This window comes from Hypanus sabinus, chromosome 30, assembly GCF_030144855.1.
Source record: "Hypanus sabinus isolate sHypSab1 chromosome 30, sHypSab1.hap1, whole genome shotgun sequence".
Classification (NCBI taxonomy): Eukaryota; Metazoa; Chordata; class Chondrichthyes; order Myliobatiformes; family Dasyatidae; genus Hypanus; species Hypanus sabinus.
The window spans coordinates 362,169-390,121 of NC_082735.1; the positions used below are offsets into that span (position 1 = coordinate 362,169).

The following is a 27,953-nucleotide window of genomic DNA, read 5'->3' on the forward strand; positions in this document are numbered from 1 at the left end:
CTTCTTAACCACCTTGTCGATCTGTGTAGCCACATTCAACAAGCTTTGAACTTGGATCCCATAATCTCTCTGCTCAGCAACACTGTTCAGGATATTGCCCTCAACAGTGTACAGTCTCCTTGCATTTGCCCTACCAAGGCGCAACACCTCACATTTATCTCGGTTAAACTCCATCTGCCAACTCTCAGCCTATACCTGCAACTGGTCTATATTGTGCTGTATTCTTTACCAGTCTTCTACACAATCCACAACTCCACCAATCTTGGTTATCATCCACAAAAGGTACTGACCCACCCATCTACATTTTCATCCAGTTCATTTACATACATTACAAACAGCAGACGTTCCAGCACAGATCCCTGCAGAACTCCACTAATTACAGACCTCTAGCTTGAATAAATCTCTTCAACCACTACTCTCTGTCTTCAGTGTGCAAGCCAGTTTCAAATCCAAACAGCCAATTCACCACAGACCCCATGCATCTTCATATTCTGGATTAGCCTCCCATCAGGGACTTTGTCAAATGCCTTACTAAACTCCATGTAGACAACATTGCCTGCCCTGTCCTCATCAATCTCTCGTCGTTTTACTCCTGTTTGTTTGACAGGACATCGGCCACATGGTATCTGGCCCCATTCATCCTACGTTACCGACACCTTGCTCTGAGCACTGAGGAAAGCTTCTTCTTTGACTTTGAAAATACAGTATATCTATTTGTCCTGTGTACAGCAAGATGGGTTTATGTAGAAGGTAGAAAGAGCAACATACAAGATGCTGGAAGAATTCAGCAGGTCAGGCAGGAAATGAACATTGTTGTTTTATTTTGGACATACTCAGAGACCTCCAATCTGTGGCTGCTCTGCCCTTTGGCAATGTTCCCCACTGCACTGGTTCCTTGGCTTACACACAGTGAAAGCTGTAGCCCTCAATCTCCTGTGCTCAAGTCTGAACCTCATAATAGCCTCAACCCTCAAAACTCAATCCTGAGTTTGTCACACTCGCCCAGAGGTGCAGTGATCTCATCTCTTAACATCCCCAACAACTCTGCCACTGTGATGCTACACAGCCCCCTTCTTATCACTAGTGTAGCCTGTGTGTGCCTAGTATCTTTCAACCTGAACCAGAATGTACACACTTTTACACATGTGAGAAGCAGAGAACTCAATAAAAGTATATAGCTTGTTATGCAAGGCTATGGCTATGCAAGGCTACAGGACACCTCTGGAATGTCTAACGTTCAAACCCACAGATTTGATAGTCACATGACACAATGGTAAAGCGGTGATAGGATTAAAGCAACAATTACAGTTCACAACCACATTCCATCTCCTGCTGGTACTCACAGAGGATCCAGGGAGCCCAACTCCAGGAAGACCACGGTCACCTTTAGCTCCCGGTGGTCCAGGAATTCCTACAATTCCTCCGAGCTCATCAGGAAGTTGGGGGCAGAGTTTGCAGGCTTCACCCTGAGGCATAACAGACAAAAGAGAAAGTTCAGCTCCATGAATGATTGATTTCTTCCTCCTTTACCATCCAGGGGAATGTGATCCATGGAGAGGAACAGCCGATGGTGTACTCGCTGGTGACATTCAGGTCTGGATCCTTCAGCCCTGCGGAGACTGAGAAGCTAGTCAATATCTGATCCAATCGAGGTGTTTTCCCTACTGTTTACACCAGAGGTTCTTGACCTGGGGGGTGGGGTCTGTGGCTAGATTCGAGGGGGGGGGGGTTGTGGACTTGATTTGGAAAAGCTTTACATTTTTTTTACACTAACCTATAACTGAAATTTAGCATCTCCTTCAATCACAAAAAAATCAGATATTTTCATATCACATTACAGTTATTACAGATATCTCAAAATATCATTTATGGCATGCTTATCACTACTTTGAAATTATAGTTGTTATTAGACCTGCCTGTAGGTCAAATGTGGTCGCAGTTTTCCTGTTTGCAGGCACTTGTGCAACTGGCCAATGATCGGGCAGGCTTGAGCCTGCCCTGCTTGTGTCGCTTTGTCAAAAGACCACATCACAACATATAGTTCTCAGTCAAGCCAAGCAACAACAGCCTTCACACTGATATGTCTTTTAAAAATAAAATTTGACTTGCTTATATTTTAAAAGTATAGACTTGTTATTTAATGTGTTAACAGAAACAAATCTCAAAATATCACACATTAGTTTTTTTGAAATTTTGATAAATATATTTCTGTATAATTGGTTTCTTTTTTAATCAAATATATTTTATTTTATATATTTTTATTTATATTTACTTTATATAGTTAAATACATTATTCTGAGAAGGGGTCCATAGGCTTCATTGTACTGACAAGTGTCCGTCGGTTCACCAGACTGACAAGGGGGTCCATGGTATAAATTACACAATTAGCAGAGAGCTCTGGGATTGAATGCCAGATTTAATCAGTAGCCGTGGCAACAAGCAGGGGAGTGGATTTGTGATGAACAGCTTCCATAAAGTTGTGGAGTGAGCTGTCTAGTATGGCAATGGGCCTGTCTAGAGAGACCTGTTGGTGTGGCAATGGGCCTGTCTAGAGAGGCCTGCTGGTGTGGCAATGGGCCTGTCTAGAGAGGCCTGCTGGTGTGGCAATGGGCCTGTCTAGAGAGGCCTGCTGGTGTGGCAATGGGCCTGTCTAGAGAGGCCTGCTGGTGTGGCAATGGGCCTGTCTAGAGAGACCTGCTGGTGTGGCAATGGGCCTGTCTAGAGAGGCCTGCTGGTTTGGCAATGGGCCTGTCTAGAGAGACCTGTTGGTGTGGCAATGGGTCTGTCTAGAGAGGCCTGTTGGTGTGGCAATGGGCCTGTCTAGAGAGGCCTGCTGGTTTGGCAATGACAATTGCCTGCTCACTGCCTTGGGATGTAACACAACTACCCACCCACCCATCTCGGCAGGGGTTCTGATTCCACTCCAAACCCATGCAGTGGCAACATCCTTCACCACGTCCCCCACAGCTCCCACCCCTACTCAGAAACACCCCTCTATCTAGGGTAAAGGGTTTGAATGGCAGGATGCCCAGGATCAGGCTCCAGTGGTTATGAAGTGTTGCTATCTAACTCTCTCATCTCATCGTCCACGACAACAGGTGGTCAACAGCACCATCCATTACCCGTGGCTTTACTACATTTGATTATTGTGTACTTCCCCAATCCTGAGTCCATTCATGTTCTGGGATTCACTGAGTCACTGGCCCAGCTGCCCCTCAAGAATCTTTCTCAGAGAGATGTAGCCACACTGACTGGGAACTGCTCAATGCTGTCTTTGCAGATTGTGCATTGAGTCCGCCTGGGTGGACCAGCATTCACTGTAATGCTCTCACTGGCTATTTCAAGCACAATGGGCAGCCTGAATTCACTGGGTAAGACTGACTGATCTCCTCTCCTGCAGAACATCAGTCTGCTAGCAGCCTGATAGTTCCATGACCACAACTATTGATAACTAGAATATTAACTAAGTATAAATTCTGCAGGTATTACACAGCCCTGAGCTCAGGCCTCTGAATTACTAGTCAATGATCGAACTAACACTGGGTAGAAACTCTGGAGAGAATGGCTCTGCTGGGTGACCCTACCCCATTCCTGCTTTTGCTAATGGGTGACTGCATGGAAGCAGGTTGTCAGACTGCCAGAGGCTGAGAGGGAAATGGACAGGCTGCTGAGGAAGGAGCCAGAGGCGGTGTGTTGATTTGGAGGTGTCCGATTATCTCTGAGATATGTGCATGTACCACAAGCTTTGGGAGCAGAATTAAGGCATTCTGCATACCTTGTTTGCTCTGTCATTCAATCATGGTTGAGTATTTTCTTCAGCCTCATTCTCCTACCCTCTCCCTGTAACCCTTAACTCCTTTATCAATGAATCAATTCACCACAAAGAATGCCCTTTGCAGGAAATTAAATATTGTAGCGGTGTGCTAGAACCTGCTTGGGAGGTCGGCCTCTGCGCCGAGGTGCCGGAAACTCGGCCGGTTGCGCCAGGTCCACATGGGCCGGTTTGAGGCGGTCCACCGTGAAAACCTCCTCTTTCCCCCCAACGTCCAGCACGAACGTGGACCCGTTGTTCCAGAGCACCATAAACGGCCCCTCGTATGGCCGCTGCAGCGGTGGCCGATGCCCGCCCCTTCGTACAAACACAAACTTACAGTTCTGTAGGTCTTTGGGTACGCAGGTCGGTGCCGCGCGTGCTGTGAAGTGGGTATGGGGGCCAGGTTACCGAGCTTCTTGCGTAGTCTGCCCAGGACTGCTGCAGGATCTTCCTCTTGCCCCCCTGGGGCTGGTAGGAACTCCCCGGAGACGACCAGGGGCGTGCCGTATACCAACTCGGCCGACGAGGCGTGCAGGTCGTCCTTGGGCGCTGTGCGGATGCCGAGTAGGACCCAGGGAAGCTCGTCCGCCCAGTTGGCTCCTCGCAGGCGGGCCATGAGGGCCGACTTCAGGTGACGGTGGAAACGCTCCACTAGCCTGTTCGACTGTGGGTGGTAGGCAGTGGTGTGGTGCAGCTGAGTCCCCAAAAGGCTGGCCATAGCTGACCACAGGCTGGAGGTGAACTGGGCGCCTCTGTCAGAGGTAATGTGGGCTGGTACACCAAAGCGAGATATCCAGGTGGCGATCAGGGCTTGGGCGCAAGATTCGGAGATGGTGTCGGTGAGCGGGACCGCCTCTGGCCATCTTGTGAACCGGTCCACGATAGTCAGGAGGTGCTGCGCTCCGCGTGACACTGGCAAGGGGCCCACGATATCCACATGAATGTGGTCGAAACGCCGGTGGGCGGGATGGAACTGCTGCGGTGGGGCTTTGGTGTGCCGCTGCACCTTGGCCGTCTGGCAGTGCATGCACGTTTTGGCCCATTCACTGACCTGTTTGCGGAGTCCGTGCCAAACGAACCTGATGGAGGGATGCGCCAAGTTATGAATGGAGTCGAAAACGCGGCGCCGCCAGGCTGTCGGGATGACGGGGCGGGGCTGGCCGGTGGCGACGTCACAGAATAGGGTCCTCTCACCCGGGCCCACGGGGAGGTCCTGGAGCTGCAAACCGGAGACTGTGGTTCTGTAACTCGGAATCTCCTCATCCACCTGCTGCGCCTCTGCCAGTGCCTCAAAGTCTACCCCTTGGGGAAAGGGCATGAACGGTAGGGCGAGAGAGCGCATCCGCCACGACATTGTCCTTACCCGAGACGTGCCGGACATCCGTCGTGTATTCAGAGAGGTAGGACAGGTGGCGTTGCTGGCGGGACGACCAGGGGTCGGACGCTTTCGTAAACGCAAAGGTAAGCGGTTTGTGGTCCGTGAACGCGGTGAAGGGCCGACTTTCTAGGAAGTACCTGAAATGCCGGATTGCCAGGTAGAGCGCCAACAGTTCCCGGTCGAAAGCACTGTATTTGAGCTCGGGTGGTCGCAGGTGTTTGCTGAAAAACGCCAGGGGTTGCCAGCGACCTGCGATGAGTTGCTCCAGCACCCCACCGACTGCCGTGTTTGATGCGTCCACTGTGAGGGCGGTAGGGGCGTCCATTCTAGGATGTACTAGCATTGCGGCGTCCGCCAAAGCTTCCTTCGTTTGAATGAAAGCGGCGGCGGACTCCTCGTCCCAGGTAATGTCCTTGCTCGGACCCGACACCAGGGCGCATGATCCGGGCAGCTGAAGGGAGGAAGCGGCGGTAGAAATTGACCATACCTACGAATTCCTGAAGGCCTTTGATCGTGGTGGGTCGGGGAAAGAGGCGGACCGCATCTACCTTAGCGGGCAGAGGGGTTGCCCCGTCTTTAGTAATCCTGTGGCCCAGGAAGTCAATGGTATCGAGTCCGAACTGGCAGTTGGCGGGGTTGATTGTAAGACCGTACTCACTCAGTCGGGCGCAGAGTTGACGGAGGTGGGACAGATGCTCCTGACGACTGCTGCTGGCTATGAGGATGTCGTCTAAATAGATGAACGCGAAGTCCAGGTCCCGTCCCACCGCGTCCATTAACCGCTGGAACGTCTGTGCGGCATTCTTCAGGCCGAACGGCATGCGGAGGAACTCGAAAAGGCCAAACGGGGTGATGAGAGCCGTTTTGGGGACGTCGTCAGGATGCATCGGGATTTGATGGTACCCTCGGACGAGGTCTACCTTGGAGAAGATCCGTGCGCCATGCAGGTTTGCTGCAAAGTCCTGAATGTGCGGCACAGGGTAGCGGTCCGGTGTGGTAGCCTCGTTCAGCCTGCGGTAGTCGCCGCACTGTCTCCAGCCTCCCGTCGCTTTGGGCACCATGTGCAGGGAGGAGGCCCATGGGCTGTCGGACCGCCGGATTATCCCCAATTCCTCCATCCTCTGGAACTCCTCCTTTGCCAGTCGGAGCTTGTCCAGGGGAAGCGGCCGAGCGCGGGCATGGAGGGGTGGTCCCTGGGTCGGGATGTGGTGCTGTACGCCGTGCCTGGGCATGGCCGCTGTGAACTGCGGTGCCAGAACCGATGGGAAATCCGCCAGGACCCTGGTGAAGTCGTTGTCGGACAGCGTGATGGAGCCGAGGTGAGGGGCTGGCAACTGGGCTGCACCCAGGGAGAACGTCTGAAAGGTCTCGGCGTGTACCAGTCTCTTCCTGGGCAGGTTGACCAGTAGGCTGTGAGCCCGCAAAAAATCCGCACTCAGAAGCGGTTGGGCTACGGTGGCCAGTGTGAAGTCCCACGTGAACTGGCTGGAGCCGAACTGTAGCTGCACCTGACGGGTGCCATAGGTCCTTACTGTGCTGACATTCACGGCCCTCGGGGGGACCCGGTGCCCTGCTGCGGGTGTCGTAACTCGTCGGAGGTAAAACGCTGATCTCAGCCCCAGTATCGACCAAAAACCGGCGTCCCGACCTTCTATCCCACACATACAGGAGGCTATCCCGATGGCCAGCCGCCGTAGCCATCAGCGGCGGCTGGCCCTGGCATTTCCCGGGAACTTGCAGGGCGGGCGACAACGGCGGGCTTTTGCGCCCCACCGCTGGTGGTAGAAGCATCAGTGTTCATTGGGCCGGGGGTTGGCGGGCTCTGCGGCCGGGCCTGGACTGGTTTGCTGCCGGGAGCGTGGCTGGGAGATCTGTGCAATGGACGGGGCTCACCTTTTTGGCGTTCCACAGCAAGTCCGCCCGGGCTGCCACCTTCCGGGGGTCACTGAAATCCGCGTCGGACAGCAGGCGGCGTATGTCCTCGGGCAGCTGCTCCAGGAATGCCTGCTCAAACATGAGGGAGGGTGTGTGTCCGTCAGCTAGAGACAACATCTCATTCATTAAAGCCGATGGAGGTCTGTCACCCAAGCCATCCAGGTGCAGTAAACGGGCAGCCCGCTCGCGCCGTGAGAGTCTGAAAGTCCTGAGGAGCAGGGCTTTGAATTCCGTGTACTTGCCATCTACCGGGGGCGACTGTATGAACTCCGCGACCTGGGCTGCTGTGTCCTGGTCGAGGGAGCTCACCACGTAGTAGTAGCGGGAGTCTTCTGAGGTGATCTGGCGAACGTGGAATTGGGCTTCGGCTTGCTGGAACCATAGGTTCGGGCGCTGTGTCCAGAAACCCGGCAGTTTCAATGAAACCGCATGAACAGAGGCGGCGTCGGTCATTTCTGGTCCAAAAATCGTTTGGACCTTTGGGGTCACCAATTGTAGCGGTGTGCTACACGCAGCGCTAAAATTACGACACGGAGTTGGTAACTGCAGTCGAAGGAAAAAACTTTATTCGAAATCTTCAGCCTCACTTTTAAGCCTCCCTCAACCTGCCCCCCCATGGCGCAGTGCTCTGTGCTCGCAAACCCCCGTAGGCTATCTAATTGTGAGTCGGTTCGGATGTGCCAGGAAAAGGGTCGCCACAATATACCCATACAGAGCATTGCCACAAGGAAGAGCATCTATCATCAAAGACACCCACCATCCAGGCCATGCCTTCTTCTTGCAATTCCCACTGGGCCAGAAGCCTTAGGTCCCACACCAGCAGGCTGAGGAAGAGTTATTACCCGACCCAGAACCAGTGTGGATCAGTTTAATCACCACTGCTCTGAGCTGATTTACCACCTACCAGCCACTTTACAACTCCTGTTGTCAAATTATTTTTTTATTTGCACAGTTTGTCTCTCTTTGTACATTGTTCATGACGATGCTCATCTGTTTGTGCGTTGATTTTGTAAATTCTAGTGAATATTTTCCTGTTAGCACTTTCAAAAAAATGAAATTCAATATAGCGTATTGTAACATCTAGTATATGCATTTTTATAATTAATTTATTCAAACTTTGAAACTGTCCACATCCAGGTCTGAGGACAGAAGCCTGGATGTCTCCACTCTCTGACTTTGGGGATCTCCTTAATCCAGCACTCAAATGGAAAACCGTCAGATGACTTCTCCTCTCAATGAGTTTGGAGAGCTCCTAATCTAGCACTAACTACCTAATAAAGCACTGAACTTCCCAATCTAGCAGTGAACTCCCCAATCCAGTAGCGAACTCCCCAATCCAGTAGCGAACTCCCCAATCCAGTAGCGAACTCCCTAATCCAGTAGTGAACTCCCTAATCCAATAGTGAACTCCCTAATCCAATAGTGAACTCCCCAATCCAGTAGTGAACTCCCTAATCCAATACTGAACTCCCTAATCCAATAGTGAACTCCCCAATCCAGTAGTGAACTCCCTAATCCAATAGTGAACTCCCCAATCTAGCACTACTTCCCAATCTAGCAGTGAACTCCCAAATCCAGTAGCGAACTCCCCAATCCAGTAGCGAACTCCCTAATCCAGTAGCGAACTCCCTAATCCAATAGCGAACTCCCTAATCCAATAGTGAACTCCCCAATCTAGCACTACTTCCCAATCTAGCAGCGAACTCCCCAATCTAGTAGCGAACTCCCCGATCCAGTAGCGAACTCCCCGATCCAGTAGCGAACTCCCCGATCCAGTAGCGAACTCCCCGATCCAGTAGCGAACTCCCCGATCCAGTAGCGAACTCCCCGATCCAGTAGCGAACTCCCCGATCCAGTAGCGAACTCCCCGATCCAGTAGCGAACTCCCCGATCCAGTAGCGAACTCCCCAATCCAGTAGTGAATTCCCTAATCCAGTAGCGAACTCCCCGATCCAGTAGCGAACTCCCTGATGCAACACTGAAATTCCTAATCAAGAATTGAACTACTTAATCCAGTACTGAACTTCCTAATCCAGCACCAAACTTCCTAAACCAGCATTCACTCCCTACTCCGGCACTGAATTCCCTAACCAGCAGTGAACTCCTTAATAAACACTGAACTCCCTAATCTAACAGTGAACTCCCTAATCAAGCACAGAATTCGCTTAATCCAGCACTGAACCATGAGATGAATCAGTCAGGAATGATCTATCAGCTGGGAAGCCAACAGAGACCTTGAGCTTGAACACATAGACATAGCAGTCCAGGTTCATGTGAGGTCACAGGCAGACCTCAATGAAGACAGAGACTGGAGTTCAATGGGTACTTTCTCAGCAGTGCAATGGATAGTAAAACCTGGGTTGAGTGGAACTGTGATCTTTCTGAACAGTGACTTGAACATCTCACTGCAGAGCAATTTTTACATTGTACATAAATTTGACACCATTTTGGGTCAGGGAGAACAAAATTCCTGAGGAAAAATGAGAACACGAATTTCCCAAAATCAGACACAAGGTTGTTCCACTGTGGTATGTACATTTTCGGCTACAGAGCACTCCTTCTGTAGAGTGTGTGGATGGTTCCTTTGACCGTCTCTTCCAGAACAAAGGCAATAAATTCTGCAATTTTAGTTGTATGTATGGTAAACTGCACTGCCTCAAATTCCCCCGATATTTTTGCTATTCCAATTATTTTACATGTAACTGAGGAAGATTAACTTCTGCAATGCTATTTTAACAGATTGCCTCTCACCACAACATGATGCAACTTCTGGGGTGTAATTCATCATGTGGGACAAGCCTAGATCTGCTGATATCAGATTGCTGCCATGTGCTCACTCACTTGTCAGATAGTAAGTGCTATTCTAAAGAAGCTGAAACTGTAGAGGAGCCCACTCCACATAAATGATTCACAGAACCATTCAGTAGGTCAGCACTGCTGTCTCACAATGCTACACATGTGGACAATGTCTCTGTAGTGTTTGCATATGACTATGTAGGCTCCCCCCTCCCTTGTACTCTGGTTCCCTCACAATGTGAGGCTTGGTGCATAATTAGCCACTGTAAATCGCACCCAGTGCATAGCTGAGTTGTAAAGTCTGGTGGTGTTAAAGAAAATGCTGGGGGAATTAAAAATGGGGTTAGACCAGGAATAGTGTAAATAGTTGGTACAGAGCCAGAGGGCTGAAGGGCATCTATCTCTCTCTGTGATGTCATAGTATGATGCAACTTATTTCAAATTTACAACTTGTTACTCAATTAAATGGTAGTTTGTCTTTTTTATACCTTTTAACTGTTTCCATGAAACCGGCTAATTAGCGCAGCCACTTAATTTGCCCAAAATGTGCTGGTCCTGATGTGTCCTAATTAACTGGAATTCACTTTGTAAATTTATCTTAAGTAATATAAATAGGATACTTTGAATAAACGTTACCTTTTCTCCTTTTGGACCAGGCTCTCCAGAATCGCCCTGGGTGGAATTCAAACACAGAGTTATGAAAGCACACGCAAGCCCTAATGAATGATTATATCACTGGGACCCAGTCCAAGTAAGCAACAAACCAACATGTAATTGCCTAAGAGTGTGGTTTTACAACTGGATAACCCTAATCCTCAGTCAGGAACAAAAGGAACTTTAGGAAAAGCAGATGGACAAAGTATAATTATTAAATTACACAAGTAGACATGTGTGCATGGATCCACAGCAGGTGAAACATTGAAAAATAGAAAACCTACAGCACAATACAGGCCCTTCACCCCACAATGTTGTGCCAAACTTGTCCCTGCCTCAGAAATTACTAGGCTTACCCATAGCCCTCTATTTTTCTAAGCTCCATGTACTCATCCAAAAGTCTCTTAAAAGACCCTATCGTATCCGCCTCCACCACCGTTGTCGGCAGCCCATTCCACACACTCACCACTCTCTGAGTAAAAAACTTAACCCTGACATCTCCTCTGTACCTACTCCCCAGCAACTTAAACCTGTGTCCTCTTGTGGCAACCGTTTTAGCCCTGGGAAAAAGCCTCTGATTATCCACATGATCAATGCCTCTCATCATCTTATACACCTCTATTAGGTCACCTCTCATCCTCCATTGATCCAAGGAGAAAAGGCCAAGTTCACTCAACCTATTCTCATAAGGCATGCTTCTATATAGCTGAAATGGCAGAACTCTTCCCAGCCCTGTCTACTAACCAGGCTGGACAGCAGTGTAATGTGCGTAGGCTTTCTCAACCTCAGCACAGCACACAGCCCCAGAATTCAGTCACTTTTTGCGATTTACTTTAGCTTCTAGTAAAGTAAATCGTAAAGTATTTCCTGGTAGGAAATAAAACAAAGGATTCACATCCAAAGACCAGCACGAGTCTCTTACATGACTTCCATGACAGCAAGCTTTCGAGTTACTCCTTTCCTCACCTTCTTCCCCTAACTGACTCTGGGGTACTTTGTTCAAAGGAGAAACTGCCCCAGAGCTCCTGGCAATACTGATTATTCTCTTTTTATCATCCTATCATCTCTCCCACCTTCCCCACAGTCAACTCCAGCTGCAGTCCCCAACTTGGATGTGTGTGTGTGTGTGTGTGCGTGTGTGTGTGTGTGCGCGCCTTTTAACTCCTGGTGGAGTCGTCGGGGTGCTGTCATGACAAGCTTTTTGCACCAATCAGTTTGGTGATTGCTCATCGTCTTTGGCATCTGAAACCTGGCGGAGCCCATCCCTCTCCAGATTTTTCTGGAGCTGGCTGGGTTCGAACTTTGCTCCAAAGTCCGGCACTGATGCCACTACGCCACTAGCCAGTGGTTAAGGAATTTGAGGCTGTATAAAAGTTGGCAGTATTGTGGAAGTCGAAGAGCAGAGCAGGATATAGATAGGGTAGGACACGTACAGAAATATCGATGAACGGACAGACCTCGGAATTCAACTCCACAGTTCCCTAAAAAGTGGCAATACGGGCGGATAATATAGGGAAGAAATCGAATGACATGTTTGCTGTCAATGCTCAGAGCATTAAAGATAAACATTGGGAAGTTATGTTGTAAATTGAAAACCACTGGTTTGACTGCACTTGGAGCAGTGAGAAAGCCCTGGTCTCCATACAATATTCAGTTATTGGGACAGATTGTACAGACTAGGCTTGTTTTCCATGGAGCGAAGGAAGCTTAGGATGATCTGATTAAAGTATGTAATGCTCTGGTTCATATTGTTATGTTGTATGTATTTCATTTAGCAGTTCTGTAAGAGCAGTCTGTTCTGTTTTCAGTAAACACAAAGTACACTGCAGATGCTGTGGTCAAATCAAGATGTACAAAAAAGCTGGATGAACCCAGCAGGTCGGGCAGCATCCGTTGAAAGGAGCAGTCAACGTTTCGGGCCGAGACCCTTCGTCAGGACTGAAGGAGGAGGGGGCAGGGGCCCTATAAAGAAGGAGCTTGTTCTCCCTAGACTTACGCTGCCAAGGTTCAAGTATATGGATAGGATAGGAAAATCTTTTTCCCTTGGCAGGGGTATCAAAAACAAGGGAACATAGAATTAAGGTGAAAGGAAGTAGCTTTAAAAAGACTCCAACGGTATAAAACTTGCCAGAAAAGACTCTGGAGTCAGATACAGTTACTGTGTTTCATTTGTACATGCATTTAAACAGGCAAAGCACATACAGAATCAACATAACTAGACTGGCATGGACATGATGTTCATGGGCTGTTGCAAATCTTACCTTTTCACCTTGCTTTCCTGGAGGTCCAGGCACACCCTAGAACAATATTTAAAAAGGCAATTAGAAATCTTCAATACTTTCCAATGCCACTCAACACAGTCAGCTTGCATTAAAGTCAAAGTGAGTTTCAACGCTAAACTGCTCCGTCCACATTCCATAGATCACCATGTTCCCAATGGAAACGTGTCAACAAACACTCCTCCCAAAAAATCCATTAGAAATAACTTTAGTCTAAGATTAAAGATTAGCTTTATTAGCCGCATGTATCAAGACAGTGAAATGTGTTGATTATGCTGAGGGCGTTATGCCTCCAGCGCCAACATAGCATGCCCACAACTCATTAACCCTAACCCTAATAAACCTGATTCTGATTCTGAACCTGGAGCACCTACAGAAACCCACTTGGTCACGGGGAGAAGATACAAAACTCCTTACAGGGAGTGGTGGGAATCGAACCCTGACCATTGATCGCCTGTGAGGCAAAGTGACTGTGCTATGTCAACCATGCCCAAGACTGTTCTATTTAAATGGCACCTTAAATAACGAAGATTCTCCTATAACACAAACAAGAAACTATAACACTTCCTGCTGTGAGTAGGAAAGAGCAAGGGAAAAGGTTGCGAAAATGAAAGTGTTGGATGCTAGTCTCTTGTGAAACAAATGCAGTCTCTCCCACGGATAAATATCCACAAAGCCCCTGGCTCAGCAGCAGCTGTCTCTCCCTCTGGCACAGAGCTTTTACGTACTGATGAGCCAGTGGTGCAGACACCTCCTGCAGCCACACCATTCTCCTGCAAGCTCTCTCCTAAACCCTGACTCGGTTAAAAATACAGCAAACACACATACAAAATTCACAGCAAGATGTCCATGCCTTCAGCTTTCTGTGCTGACAATTGTCTGGGTATAGCACTGGTTTAGCAGAGATATCTCTGACTACTGGAAGTTAAGGAATTGGAATTGCTTTATTATTTTTACCTGCACTAACATACAGTGAAAAGCTTGCCTTGCACATAGCTCTCTGCAGCACTAGCAATGTGCATATTGATCATTATCCAGTTCATTGAGTGAGACAAGGTAAACCTATAACAGAATGCAGAATAAAGTGTAACAGCTGCAGAGAAACTGCAGTGTAGGTAAACAATGTGCAAGATCATTGATTGTGAGGGCGAGTATCCATCTCAGTGTGCTAGGGAGCCATTCAATAGTCTTCTAACCGTGGGGTAGGAACTGTCCTTGAAAATGGTGGTACATGCTTTCATGCTTTTTCCTCCATTTATCAGCATCTGTACATCATAAACCTCACCTGTCAAACCATGACACTGTGTGTTTCTGTTGCTATGGACCCATTCTACTGAAATCTGAATCTACCTTCACTACTCTGGTCTACTAAAACACATTTCTCTCTCGCCCTCAAGACACACTGCCTAATGCAGCCTCATCAGCGCTCTCTGACTGATAGGCTGGAGCCATTTATAGTGGTAGGGCAGAACCACACAATATCTGATGGGTTTACAAATCAGATACCAAAACTACTCCCTGCTCCAAGAGATTATGAAGGAGAAAGGTAACCTGTATTTTGCTTTCTCCATTGTAAAATGTTATCTGAATATCCTCTCTTCTGTCTCCTGCAATGTGCAAGACCCCTAAAACCCTCACTAACTTTTATAGATGCACCTTTAGAAAGCATTCTTCTAGGGGCATCACAACCTGGTATGGAAGTTGTCCTGTCCAAGACCGGACGAAACTGCAGAAGATCGTGAACATAGCCCAGCACATCACACAAACCAATCTATCATCCTTGGACTCACTTTACACCACACGCTGTCAGAGCAGAGCTGCCAGGATTATCAAGGACACGACCCACCCAGCCAACACACTTTTTGTCCCTCTTCCCTCCGGGAGAAGGTTCAGGAGCATGAAGATCCGTATGGCCAGATTTGGGAACAGCTTTCCAACTGTGATAAGACTGCTGAACAGGTCCTGACCCAGATCTGGGCCGTACCTTCCAAATATCTGGACCTGACTTGCTCTGCCTTACTTTCCCTTTTCTATTTTCTAATTACGATTTATAATTTAAATTTTTTTATTATATTTAATTCGATTTGTACTTCAGGGAGCACGAAGCGCAGAATCAAATATCACTGTGATGATTGTATGCTCTAGTATCAATTGTTTGGTGACTATAAAGAAAAGGCACAGTTTATTACAGACCATGGTACATAAAATAGTGCTGATCCTCTTTTAAACATGATTACTAGGAAAGTTCTGTACACACAGGGCTCAGCAGCAAGCGCAGAATGACATGTAATTTTGTGACAATGAATTACAGGAGCCAGGATTTCAGTGTTCTTTATGGTTTCTCTCACTGGGAAGGTACTTCCTGTATCAGGATCCAGCTAATCTTGCAATAAAAGCAATAACATATAGGCAATAGGAGAATGGTTGGTGTCACAGATACCTTTACATCGTGTACATTCAGCCAAGTCAAATGTGCCAAGACTGGAATAAAAATTTCTTTTGTAACAGCTAAAAATAACAGTGTTGGGAGAATTTCCAGCTTAGGCTTGCCTTGTGCACCCTGCATCCTCTCACACTTCTCTCCAGTTAGGTGGTTTCTGTTTCATTAGCTGCCCCACACCAGTAAACAATTTATTACCAGATTTACCAAAGTTGAGATTTTCTCACCAGGGCCACACTCCTGAAGATCTCCCCTGGCTCAAATCTGTGTTTTCTCTTATGTTTCTCTTGCATCTTCTCTGGGCTGGTCTGTACAATGTCACCCACCCCTGTACCTCATCCTTTCCTGTACCCAACCCTACACACACCTTCCCCTATTCAAAATTATCATGGCTGATCTGGCCATGCACTCAGCTCCATCTACCCACCTTTTCCCCCTTTACACATAATTCCCTAATGAGGCAAAACCCTACCGGTGTCTCTAATGTCATTCAGTCCTCCCCCATCAGAAGCCCTGGATGAACCATGAGATCCACAATCTGCTTAGGACCAGGTCAGAGGCACACTCAGGTCTGGGTACTCAGAAAGTTACAAGAGGTCCAGGTGTAATCTCCAGAAAGGCAACTCCAGGGTGAAGTGGCAACTTCAGACTAAACAAATCAACGAAGGAGGCTGAACTGATGTGGCGGGGCTTGAATGGTATCACCACTTATAAAGTAAGGGACAGCACAGCTTTGCTTCCAGATAAGCTCAATGCTCACTTTGACAGTCAAACTATCAGGCAATCATCACAAACTCTCACAGCTACCAATGACCCTGTGATTTCAGTCAATGTGTGAGCAGTCTTCAGGAGCATCCGGTTCAGCCAGGGTACCAAGCCAAGTTCTAGAGCACCTAAAGCTGTGGTCAGGTGCTTAACCTCTCACTTTGGTAGTCTCAGGGACCCAAGCAGACTGGTGCCTAAGAAGAATATGGTATCCTGTCTCACTGACAGTAGTATTTACATCCATTGTGTGAATGTACTTTGACAGGTTGGTGATGAAGCATATACAAGGGGTGATTGATAAGTTTGTGGCCTAAGGTAGAAGGAGTCAATTTTAGAAAATCTAGTACATTTATTTTTCAACATAGTCCCCTCTTAAATTTATACACTTTGTCCAGGGGTTGTGGAGCATAAGGATCATGGACCTCCAGAAAGTGTCCACAGCCAGAATGATTGATAAGTTTAAAGTTAATAACTCATCAGGGTGATTGATAAGTTTGTAGCCTAAGGTAGGAGATGAGTTATTAACTTCAAACTTTTTGCATAATCACTCAAAGAGTTGAATTGCATGTGCACATAACAAGATCTATTTAACTCATCTCCTTCTACCTTAAGCCACGAACTTATCAATCACCCATGCAGTGGACACTGTCTGGAGGTCCAAGATCCGTATGCTCCGCAACCGCTGGACCAAGGCTCAGCAACTTTAAATTCCTCAGTGTTATCATTTCAGAGGACCTGTCCTGGGTCACTTACTTTACACGTAAGTGCAGTTATGAAGAAAATTCAGCAGCGACTCTACTTCCTTAGGAGTTTGCAAAGATTTGGCATGACATCTAAAACTGACAACTTCTATAGATGTATGTTGCAGAGTATATTGACTGGCTGCATCATAGCCTGGCATGGAAACACCAGTGCCCTTGAATGGAAAATCCTACAAAAAGTAGTGGGTATGGCCCAGTCCCTCATGGGTAAAGCCGTCCCCACTATTGAGACATTTAAACAAAGCACTGTCATAGGAAAGCAGTAACCAATATCAGGGTCCTCACTGCTGCCATCAGGAAGAAGACACAGGAGCTTCAGGGCTCATATCACCAGGTTCAGAAACAGTTACTACCTCTTAACCATCAGACTCTTGGATGACTTCAATCAACTTCACTTGCCCCTTCATTGAAATGTTCCCACAACCTATGGACACACTTTCAAGGACTCTTCATTTCATGGTTTCCATATTATTTATTTATTTATTTATTTATTTATTGTTTCGTTCTTTTTGTATTTGCACAGTTTGTTATCTAGTTGAATGCCTAAATTGGTGTGGTGTTTCGCTGATTCTTTTATAGTTATTATTCTATTATGGACTTATTGAGTCTACAAGAAAATGAATGTTAGGGCTGTAGTGACATACATTGTCTTCAATAATAAATTTACTTTGAACTTTGAATTATGTATATTTATTGAGTGTGTCCCTGAGTAAAGAATTCCACAGATTTATTACTTTCTGGGAAGACTCTGATCTCCATCCTAAATCCTGAAGCTATCTAGACTCACTTACCAGTGGAAACAACTTTCCAGCCTCTACCTTGTCTATCCCATCCACAATTTTATGTGCTTCTATAAGTTCCCTCTCCTTTTTTGCAGTCAACATGGATTTGTGCGTGAAAGGTCATGTTTGACAAATCTTACTGAATTTTTTGAAGAGGTTATGAGGAAAGTTGACAAGGGTAAAGCAATGAATGTTGTCTATACAGACTTCAGTAAGGCCTTTGACAAGGTTGCACACGGAAGGTTAGTTAGGAAGGTTCAATCATTAGGTATTAATATTGAAGTAGTAAAATGGATTCAACAGTGGCTGGATGAGAGATGCCAGAGAGCAGTGATGGATAACTATTTGTCAGGTTGGACGCCAGTGATTAGTGGTGTGCCTCAGGGATCTGTACTGGGTCCAATGTTGTTTGTCATATACATTAATGAACTGGATGATGGGGTGGTAAATTGGATTAGTAAGTATACAGATGATACTAAGATAGGTGGCATTGTGGATAATGAAGTAGATTTTCAAAGCTTGCAGAGAGATTTAGGCCAGTTAGAAGAGTGGGCTGAACGATGGCAGATGGAGTTTAATGCTGATAAGTGTGAGGTGCTACATTTTGGTAGGAATAATCCAAATAGGACATACATGGTAAATGGTAGGACATTGAGGAATGCAGCAGAACAGAGTGATCTAGGAATAATGGTGCATAGTTTCCTGAAGGTGGAATCTCATGTGGATTGGGTGGTGAAGAAAATTTTAGGTATGCTGGCCTTTATAAATCAGAGCATTGAGTTGGGATGTGATGTTGAAATTGTACAAAGCATTGGAGAGGCCAAATTTGGAGTATTGTGTACAGTTCCGGTCACTGAATTATAGGAAAGATGTCAACAAATTAGAGAGAGTACAGAGGAGATTTACTTGAATGTTAACTGGGTTTCAGAGAAAGGTTGAACAAATTAGGTCTTTAGTGTTTGTAGCGTAGAAGGTTGAGGGGGGACTTGATAGAGGTATTTAAAATTATGAGGGGGATAGATTGAGTTGATGTGGATAGGCTTTTTCCATTGAGTAGGGGAGATTCAAACAAGAGGACATGAGTTGAGAGTTAGGAGGCAAAAGTTTAGGGGTAACACGAGGGGGAATTTCTTTACTCAGAGAGTGGTAGCTGTGTGGAACGAGCTTCCAGTAGAAGTGGTAGAGGCAGGTTTGATATTGTCATTCAAAGTAAAATTGGATAGGTATATGAACAGGAAAGGAATGGAGGGTTATGGGCTGAGTGCAGGTCGGTGGGACTAGGTGAGAGTAAGTGTTTAGCATGGACTAGAAGGGCCGACATGGCCTGTTTCCATGCTGTGATTGTTATATGGTTAGATGAAATTAAGTGAAGGGGAAATAGATGTATGATAGGAATAGAAGATGAAGAAAGAAGCTGGGAGGTGATAAGTGGGAAAGGTAAAGGGCCAAACAAGAAGGAATCAAATAGGACAAGTCAGTGACCATGAAGAAAGAGATTGAAGAGGGGACTAGGGGGAGGTGACGGGCAGTTGAGAAGGAAATGGGTAAGTGGGGAGCCAGAAAAAAAGACAGAAGGGTGAGGGGGAGAAATTACCAAAAGTTAGAGAAATCCATGTTCATGCAATGGGTTGGATGGAATATGAGGTGTTGCTCCTACAGCCTGAGTTTGTACAACTTGCTCAAGATTAGGGACACGGGAAAGCTGTGTGCTTTATGTTTCTTTGGACCATGTTCCTCCTTAGTTTTGGCTGGTGTATGCATTTCACATATGTTAATGGCAATCTTTAGGACATTCAAAGCCGCTGCACAGGTCGACTGTGTGGTTAAGAAGGCATACGGTATATTGGCCTTCATCAACTGTGGGATTGAGTTTAGGAGCCGAGATGTTACAGCTATATAGGACCCTGGTCAGGCCCCACTTGGAGTACTGTGCTTAGTTCTGGTCACCTCACTACAGGAAGGATGTGGAAAACATAGAAAGGGTGCAGAGGAGATTTATAAGGATGTTATCTGGATTGGGGAGCATGCTTTATGAGAATAGGTTGAGTGAACTTGGTCTTTTCTACTTGGAGTGACGGAGGATGAAAGGTGACCTGATAGAGGGGTATAAGATGATGGGAGGCATTTGTCATGTGGATAGTCAGAGGCTTTTTCCCAAGGATAAAATGGCTAGTATGAGAGGGCACAGTTTTACGGTGATTGGAAGTAGGCACAGAGGAGATGTCAGGGATAAGTTTTTTCACGCAGAGTGGTGAGTGCGTGGAATGGGCTGCTGGCAATGGTGGTGGAGGCGGATATGATAGGGTCTTTTAAGAGACTCTTGGATAGGTACATGGAGCTTAGAAAAATAGAGGGCTATGGGTAAGCCTAGGTAATTATTTGCTCATCATAAAATATTTGGGTAAAGGCCGAAAACTTCTCCCCTCTAGAAATTCCACCACGAACTTGAGGTGCATATTATCCCTGAAAATTCCAAGGCAAAGCATTGGGTTTGATCTTACTCTACCCAACACATCAAACTCTGATATCCAACTAGCTTCCAATTAAGGTGGACTTCCTAATGAGTAAGAAAGAGGAAGGGACACTGAAGAGCAACAGATATGACAGTCGTAGAGATCTGACCTCAGGAAGTTGCCCTCCTTCTGACAGGGTGGGGAAGATATTTCAATGAATGAAAAAAAGATACTTGGTATGATATGAATTAATATACTTAGGATTTTATAGTGCAGATTTACCTGATAAAGTCTAAATCAAAAAAATTCTGAAGACACAAGGCTCAGCATCAAGCTGATGCTGATGAAGCAACTTGAGGATTTACGAGAGCTAGGAGTTTCTCACTGGGATTTTACTTGGATCAGGTTTCAACTAAACTTGAATAAAAATAGTGGTATATAAGTAAAAGGAAAATGGTTGGTGTTACAGATACCTTTACATCACGTATATCCAGCCAAGTCAAACTCACTTAGACTGTACTGTAACATCTCTCCAGAGCAGCTAAAAATAACAGCTTTGGGAACATATCCAGCTCCAACTTGCGTTTTTTGTACTCAGTATCCTTGCCATTGAAGATTCCCCGATTTCATTAGTGCCTTCTTACTGCCAAATCTATAAATAGGTTTTGGAAATCAGAATATTTGCCATCAATGCTTTTAATCTGTTAAAAAGGGTGTGTATACAAGGAGCCATGACTGGAATCTCATCACCCAAGAAGAAACTTCTGGAGAGCATTCTGTAATCTTCGGTGCCTCCGTGAGTCTGTCTTCAGGATTCCACCCACAGACCAATGGCCAGACCGAGCAGGCCAACCAACAGCTAGAGACAATATTGTGGTGTCTGGTCTCCCAGAACCCCTCTGCATTGAGTCGGCAGTTACCCTGAGCCAAGTACGCCATAAATTCTCATCCATCCTCATCCACTGGTCTGTCCCCTTTCGAGTGCTGCCTTGGCTACCACCTCCACTGTCTCCTGCCCAGGAGGAGGTTGGCATTGCATCTGCTGAGGCATTCATCCGCCATTGTCAGCGGATATGGAGGCACACTCACTCTGCCCTTCTCTGTGCCTCTGCTAGGTTCAAGCGTCAAGCTGACCACCATTGCTCCAAGGCCCCACGTTACTGCTAGACACAGCGTGTGTGGCTTTCAACCCGAGACTTGCCCCTAAAGGTGGATTCCTGCAAGCTTGCCCCTCACTTCATCAGCCCATTTCCCATTGGTAAAGTCATCAGCCCCACTGTCGTCCATCTCAAGCTTCCCTCCACTCTCTGCTGCATTCATCCCCCCTTCCACTTGTCCCACATCAAGCCTTTCATGAGCCACCCCCTATGTCCTGTCCCCAAACCCCCCTGCCCCACAGCTCATCAATGGGTCAGAGGCCTTCACAGTGTGTTGACTGCTGGATGTTCGTCGCCAGGACTGTGGCCTCCAGTAGCTTGTGGACTGGGAGGGCTACGGTCCTGAGGAGAGGTGCTGGGTCCCTGCCTGTAACATCCTGAACCTTTCTCTCATCAGGGACTTTCATCACCAGCACCCAGCTCTACCTGCTGTGACACCAGGAGGCATCCGTAGAAGGGGGAGGGAGTACTGTCAGTATCTCCAGTTGAACTGTCTTTTTGTGTGTTTTCCCCCTAGCTGTCAGTCTGTGGTTTTGTATTGCCACGTGCTCCTGTCCCCACTCCTGCTCTACTCCGGCCCCTGTATCACTGAGTACTCTGTCTCTCACCTGTTTCTCATTATTACCTGTTTTGCTGCCACTTCTGTCTCATTGTGCTCCACCTATCATCTGCCTCTCTGTTTATTGCTCAGTGTATTTCAGTCCTGTGTTTTCACTTATTTGTTGCCAGATTGTGCCAGTGAGTTTTCCTGCGCCTTTCCAGCATTAATATCTGAACTCTGTCTAGTTTTTTGATTTCTCTGAATGTTTTGATCTCTGCTTGCACCTCAGGATTTGTCACTCAATTAATATCACTGTGTGCACAGTACTGGGTCTGCAATTGGATCCCTGCTCCAGCACCCTGACAGTCAGCTGATATCTCAGGGTTAAGTGAGCTTTCCAGTAAAGTGTGCAGCCTCGAGACCAAGAAGCCTGGAGACAGGATTTGAGCTCATTATTAACTGATCAACTCCATTTCTCGATGATCTTGCCAATTAAAACAAGGAAGACTGAAATCACGAGGTGAAAATGGAATGTGATTGGGTGTTCATCATCGTCCACCAGCCTCTTGCTTGGGATGGTCGGAGGAAAGTTTCTGTGTGTGACAATCCTTCTCTCCCTCTCACTCGCTGCTCCCAGCCAAAGGTGCCAACATTTGAATGGTCTTTCTCTTTCCCTTGATGCTGTCGGAGGGTGGTGCTGGAGTCCTGGGTCTTGGGCAAGGTTTAATTGACACACTTTGTGGCTTGAACCCGAGTTCATGTTACGATGTGTTTCTGGTGGTTCCTTTTTTTTTGTTTCTTGCTATTTTATGTGATTTTGATCAGGGTGGCTACAGATAACGGATGGCACAGCACTAGATTGAACTGAATATGCCCGAACTCTTTCGATGTGGGTTGCATTTTTTTTAGATTTTGTGTCTTTCACTTGTTTCTTTTTGCTGTTTGCGCAATTTTTTTTGTGCATTGGTGGGTGATGTTTGATATCTTTCCTTTAAGTGATTTCATGGTTTTCTTTGTTTTATGGCTGTCTGTGGGAAGATGAATCTCATGGTTGTATACTTCGTACATACTTTGATAATAAATCTACATTCAAATCTTTTGTTCATCTCTCATATCTCTGCTATGGAGACCTGTATTATGCTGAAACTCTTCCAATAGCCTTGTTCCTTGCACCCCCTTTGAACTACTGCTAGTTTCCCATTCATCCATCCCCTGGAGTACTGGGACTGCAGCACCACACATTTAAAATTCAGATACTTGCTTAAATCTTTTTGCTGGTTTGATCATTCCCTACCTGTCCCCTTCTACAACCCTTACAGTTTTCCACATTTTGTTGTTTACAAAATTCTCCCTTTGTGTGTCTCCAAGGTCCAATGCGGGGCCCAAGGTCTGATATTTCCCTGCACAGCTCCGCCCCTCCTTCCAGTCCTCTGCAAAACACACTATGGGTTGGATACTTCATCAAGTATCTGCTCAGCTGGTGCCCATGCCTTTCCCATTGCACCTCTGGCCAGTAACTTGACAGGCTGTTCCAGGTTAACTGAACAACTCTTCCATCTAATACTAAAATTCTCCTACACAAGGAAATCTGATGCTGTTGAGACTTGCTGAGTTCCTCCACTATTTTGTTTGTGGGAGACAGAGGTTAGATAGAGGGTGGAGACTTAAGGGGAGCAGGAACACCGAGCCAACTGACTGAGTTAAATAGTTTGCTTCCATCCTCTGCAATCTGATAGTTCTGTGGAAGCTGACTGACCTCATGACGGTAACCTGAACACTGAACAGGTGTCCCACACTCCCTCCAAACAGTCTGACTCTTTGAACAAGCATCTGAGACCTCAATCCCACCCCTCAGGCTCTGACCCTCCCTTGCTCTCATTACATATCCACCCTTGACCTCTGAACTACAGATCAGAGCAGTGTGGAGGAACAGAGATATCTTGGGTTCACATCCAAAGAACTCTAAAAATTGCCACACAAGTGGTTAAGAAGGCATATAGTGTGGTGGCCATCATTGGTCAGTGTATTGTTGCAGCTCTATAGAAGACTGGTAGACCACATTTGAAATATTGTATCTATAGAGAGCCCTTGCAAGATGGCGGCGCGACACAGTGCGCTGCGGCCACTTTGGAATGAATATCTGTGATCTGTCAAGTAGGATGCCGTGTACGATCCTGATTTGATGAAGACGGACGTGTGAAGCATGGAGGAACATCCGGTGAAACTTCTGACATGCCTGTTTCGCTGCTGCTGCTACTGTGCGATCGGAAAAATCTCCGGGAGGAAGGCCCCGAATCCTCGGCTTTGCCTGCTGCTTGGCGGCCGGTGCTGGGGTCAAAGCGCTCGGCAGAGATGGTGCTCGGTGTCAGAGGGCTGGTCGGAGACCCGAAGTTTTCGGACGGACTCAGAGTTGGCTGTGGTCGGGGCTCCCAGAGGTTGTATCGGCAAGCTGCGGCACTGACACACGTGGCAGGAAGAGTTTTTCTTCCTTCTACCATCTGCGTGAGATGATGGGCTGTCTGGGCTTTGAGACTTCCTTTTAAACCGTGCCATGGACTGCTCTTTATCAGATTACGGTATCGCTTTGCACTGTTGAAACTATGTGTTATAATTATGTGGTCTTTGTCAGTTAGTCTTTTATCAATTATGGTATTGTCTGCATTGTTGAAACTATATGTTAACTATATGTAACTATGTGGTTTTGTGTAGGTCTTGTAGCTTTAGTTTTGTCTGATGGATTTGTAGTTCCTTTCCGGGGAACGTGCTAAGACGGTAGCGCGATATTGATATGCAGCAGCCTCTCCGGACTCTGGATTGGGGATTACCAAACGTTATGTGGTTTTTCTTATGTGGTCTGTTTTGTGCTTTTTCGTGATATAATTCTGGAAAACGTTGTCTCATTTTTAACTGCATTGTATTTGTGGTTTATAACTGACAATAAACTGAATCTGAATCTGAATTTCTAGTCACCTCATTTATAGGAAAGATGTGGAAGCTTCATACAGGATGCAGATATTTACCAAGATGACCTTGTATTAAAGAGCTTGTTTGATGAAGATAGGTTAAGTGAGCTACAGCCTTTTTCTTTGAAACGAATATGAGTGAGAGGTAACTCGATGGAAGTCTACAAGATGATCAAGGCATAGATAGAATGGATAGCCAGAAACTTTTTCCCAATGAGGAAACGACTAATATAATGGGGCATAATTGAACATGATTGGAGGGAAGTATAGGGATGATGCCAGAGGTTAAGGCTTTTTTCACACAGAGAGTGGTCAGTCAGCTCGGTGTTCCTGCTCTATCTAACCTCGGTCTCCCACAAACAAAATAGTGGAGGAACTTAGCAGGTCTCGACAGCATCTGGTGCAGGACTATCCTGCCAGTGGTGCTGGTAAAGGCAGATGCATTAGGGGCACTTAAGAAATTATTAGATAAACACATTTGTAAAAGAAATAAAATTGACTTTTCAGGCCAAGACCTTTAATCAGATGAAGTCCTAAAAACATCAATCTCTCATTTTCTTCCACGGATGCTTCCTGACTTGCTGAGTTCCTCCAGCATTTTTTGTGTGGTGCTAGAGAATGCTTTTTACCAACTTCACCTAATTATTGCTGGTCACCTTGATTCCTTTTCTCACTCACACCCTTGTTGTAAGTAAGAACCAGCCTTCAAATAGCTTCCAATGAAACAATGATGAGCTTTGAAAGTTCAAAGTATTGCTTACACATAGCACAGCAGGAAGCTACCCACAGAAGTGGACTGGAACCTGTTCTCTGTACTCATACAATCTTTCATTCCCCAATGCATTCATGAAGATATAACTGTTTAGACTGAACCAGAGCAAATGTACAATGAACATAATGGATCAGGCAGGGGCTTCTGTACATGTGGAAATGTTTCCTGGAATCCATGCCCATCTGGAATGTACCCTGACAAAAGGTAAAGCTTTACTAACCACCAGCCTCTCTAAACTGTAAGTACTTGAACATCTGAAGCTCATCAGTCTGTGACATTGATCAGAAGCTTCCTGTGCATCCTTCAACAGCTCCAGCTATCCCAGCTCACCTACTTGGCACAAGGAACTGAGTCCGTTGGCAGCGGTTGAATACATAGATTCTGAATCTCTACAAATCTTATTCTTTAAAATAAAAATAAGGCAGAGCACATTGCCAGTCTCTGCAAAGTCAATCATTGGTTAGCTGAAAAACTCATGTTCATGTTAGTGGACCTCAGAAAACCCCATGGTAATTGCAAACATGGAAATCAAATTATCAAGATTGTTCCAATTCACCAAGTCCAAAAGCTTATTTCTTTAACCCCATTCATGTGTGCAGATACAGATGGATCAAACTTCTCAACACTAGTGCACCTTCAGCCCCTACTCTACTCTTAGATAAATTGGGGCTTAGAAAAATAAAGTGCTACGGGTAGTCCTAGGTAATTTCTAAAGTAAGTGCATGTTCAGCACAGCATTGTGGGCAGAAGGGCCTGTATTGCGCTATAGGTGTCCTATGTTTCTATGTTACTCTCTGTACACTCACAACTGCATAACCAGTCTCTTCTCTAACTCCATCTACAAATTTTCAGACAACAGCAGCATAGTGGACTGTATTTCAAATGATAATGATTTAGAATACAGGAAGGAGATGGAGAGCTTTGTAACATGGGTGTTGTGACATCAAACTTTCCCTCAATGTCAGCAAAGCTAAAGAGCAGGTCACTGACTTCAGGAAGGGGGAAGTAAATATGTTCTTGGTTAAGAGAGTTGAAAGCTTCTAGTTCCTAGGAGTGAACATCACCAATAGCATGTCCTGTACCAACCATATTTGACACATCACCATCAACCCTTATATTGTTCTAACTGATGCACTACAGAAAGCATTCTCTCTGGATACATCACGACTTGGCATCTGCTCTGTTTGTAACTTGTGAAATGCATGGGTTTTCCTTGGGTCCTGCAGGTAGGTTACTTGATCTTTATGAATTGTCCCATGATTAGGTTAGGGATCATCGGGTTGGGGTGAGGGGGTTGTGTGGCTCAGAGAGCCAGAAGGGCACAGAAGTCTGAATTGCATTCTGGAATATCAACAGAATTAAAGTGCCCATTATGCTACTTTGCACATAAATTTGCTTGCTTCCAAAGTCAGATCTACATGAGTAAAAGCAGGACCACAGGGCACCCAACATTTTGGGGTAGATGGTTCAAGGATCCTGTAAAAGCAACAGCAGCAGCAAGAGTAATAACAGTGGATGCTGTCAGCAAAATGAACACCTGCAACACAACAAGAGAGAGTAACAGGGGAACAACAACAGAGCCACAATGGACAGCAGCAAGACAACACATTGGCCAAGTGGGAAGATTACTGCCTCATTGTTCCAGAGTCCTGGGTTCAGTACTAACCTTGGGTTTTTTCTAGCGTTTCCCTCCACAGCCCAAGGACGAGCTGTATTGGGGATGGCTGATGTTTATCTTCCCTCAGTGGTGGAATTTGAAGACAGTTGGTGGGAATATGGGAAGAATGGAAGCTACTGAGGAATGGAATTACTCTGTGAAACAACATGGTCTCACAAACTCCTTTGCTGTAAGGAAGTAAAGAGAAAAGGAAACTGGAAACGTCAGGTGCTAGGTTAATGTAACTGGCTGAGGAGTGCCCCTGTCACAGCTCTTCCAGCTCCAAGATTTTGCTTGTGGGCTCTCGAGTACATCTTCAATAATAATTAACTATAATCAGAAGATCTAGTCAATAGTGATTTCCTTAATAAATGTATAAACATAAACATGCAATCTGATTTCTTTAACACATGTAACATACAGTAGGAACAGCCAGCCTTAACCATGTGTACTCCCTGATACGACTACCAGCACTCACCTGCTTGAGCCCCACAGGGTGTGAGTCGTAGGCTGTATCCTGCTTGCTCTCACCACCTTGCTCTTTTGTGTCTGAGGGACAAAGTCCACACTGGTCTCCCTGTGGATAACAGTTGGCTGTTAGTGACTGCAGACTGCAAACATCCCTTCCATGCATTTTGCATGGCCTCATTCAGAAGTGGTTGGGAATATGAGGTGAGGGAGGAACAGGAGGAGGTGGTGGGGAGAGGCACTTTTATGAAGAAGATGAGTGGATGAAAGAAAGAATCCAGCTAAGTTATGAAGAACAAAGAGCATTCAGGGTCCTTTAATAATATTCAAGTACGCAA

The 27,953-nt window shown here is 46.2% G+C and overlaps 1 protein-coding gene across 1 annotated transcript in view; it reads right to left on the reverse strand.

Moving 5' to 3' along the window:
- The window catches only part of col16a1 (collagen, type XVI, alpha 1), a gene marked incomplete at its 3' end in the record, with an annotated part of 565,824 nt that overhangs the window by 360,170 nt on the left and 177,701 nt on the right, over positions 1-27,953 (reverse strand). Inside the window, exons 18-21 of the mRNA XM_059954228.1 lie at positions 27,626-27,724; positions 12,839-12,874; positions 10,560-10,595; positions 1,344-1,466 (exon numbers count right to left, since the gene is read on the reverse strand). Coding sequence (XP_059810211.1) covers positions 1,344-1,466; positions 10,560-10,595; positions 12,839-12,874; positions 27,626-27,724 — 294 coding nt within the window. The remainder of the gene's footprint in view (positions 1-1,343; positions 1,467-10,559; positions 10,596-12,838; positions 12,875-27,625; positions 27,725-27,953) is intronic.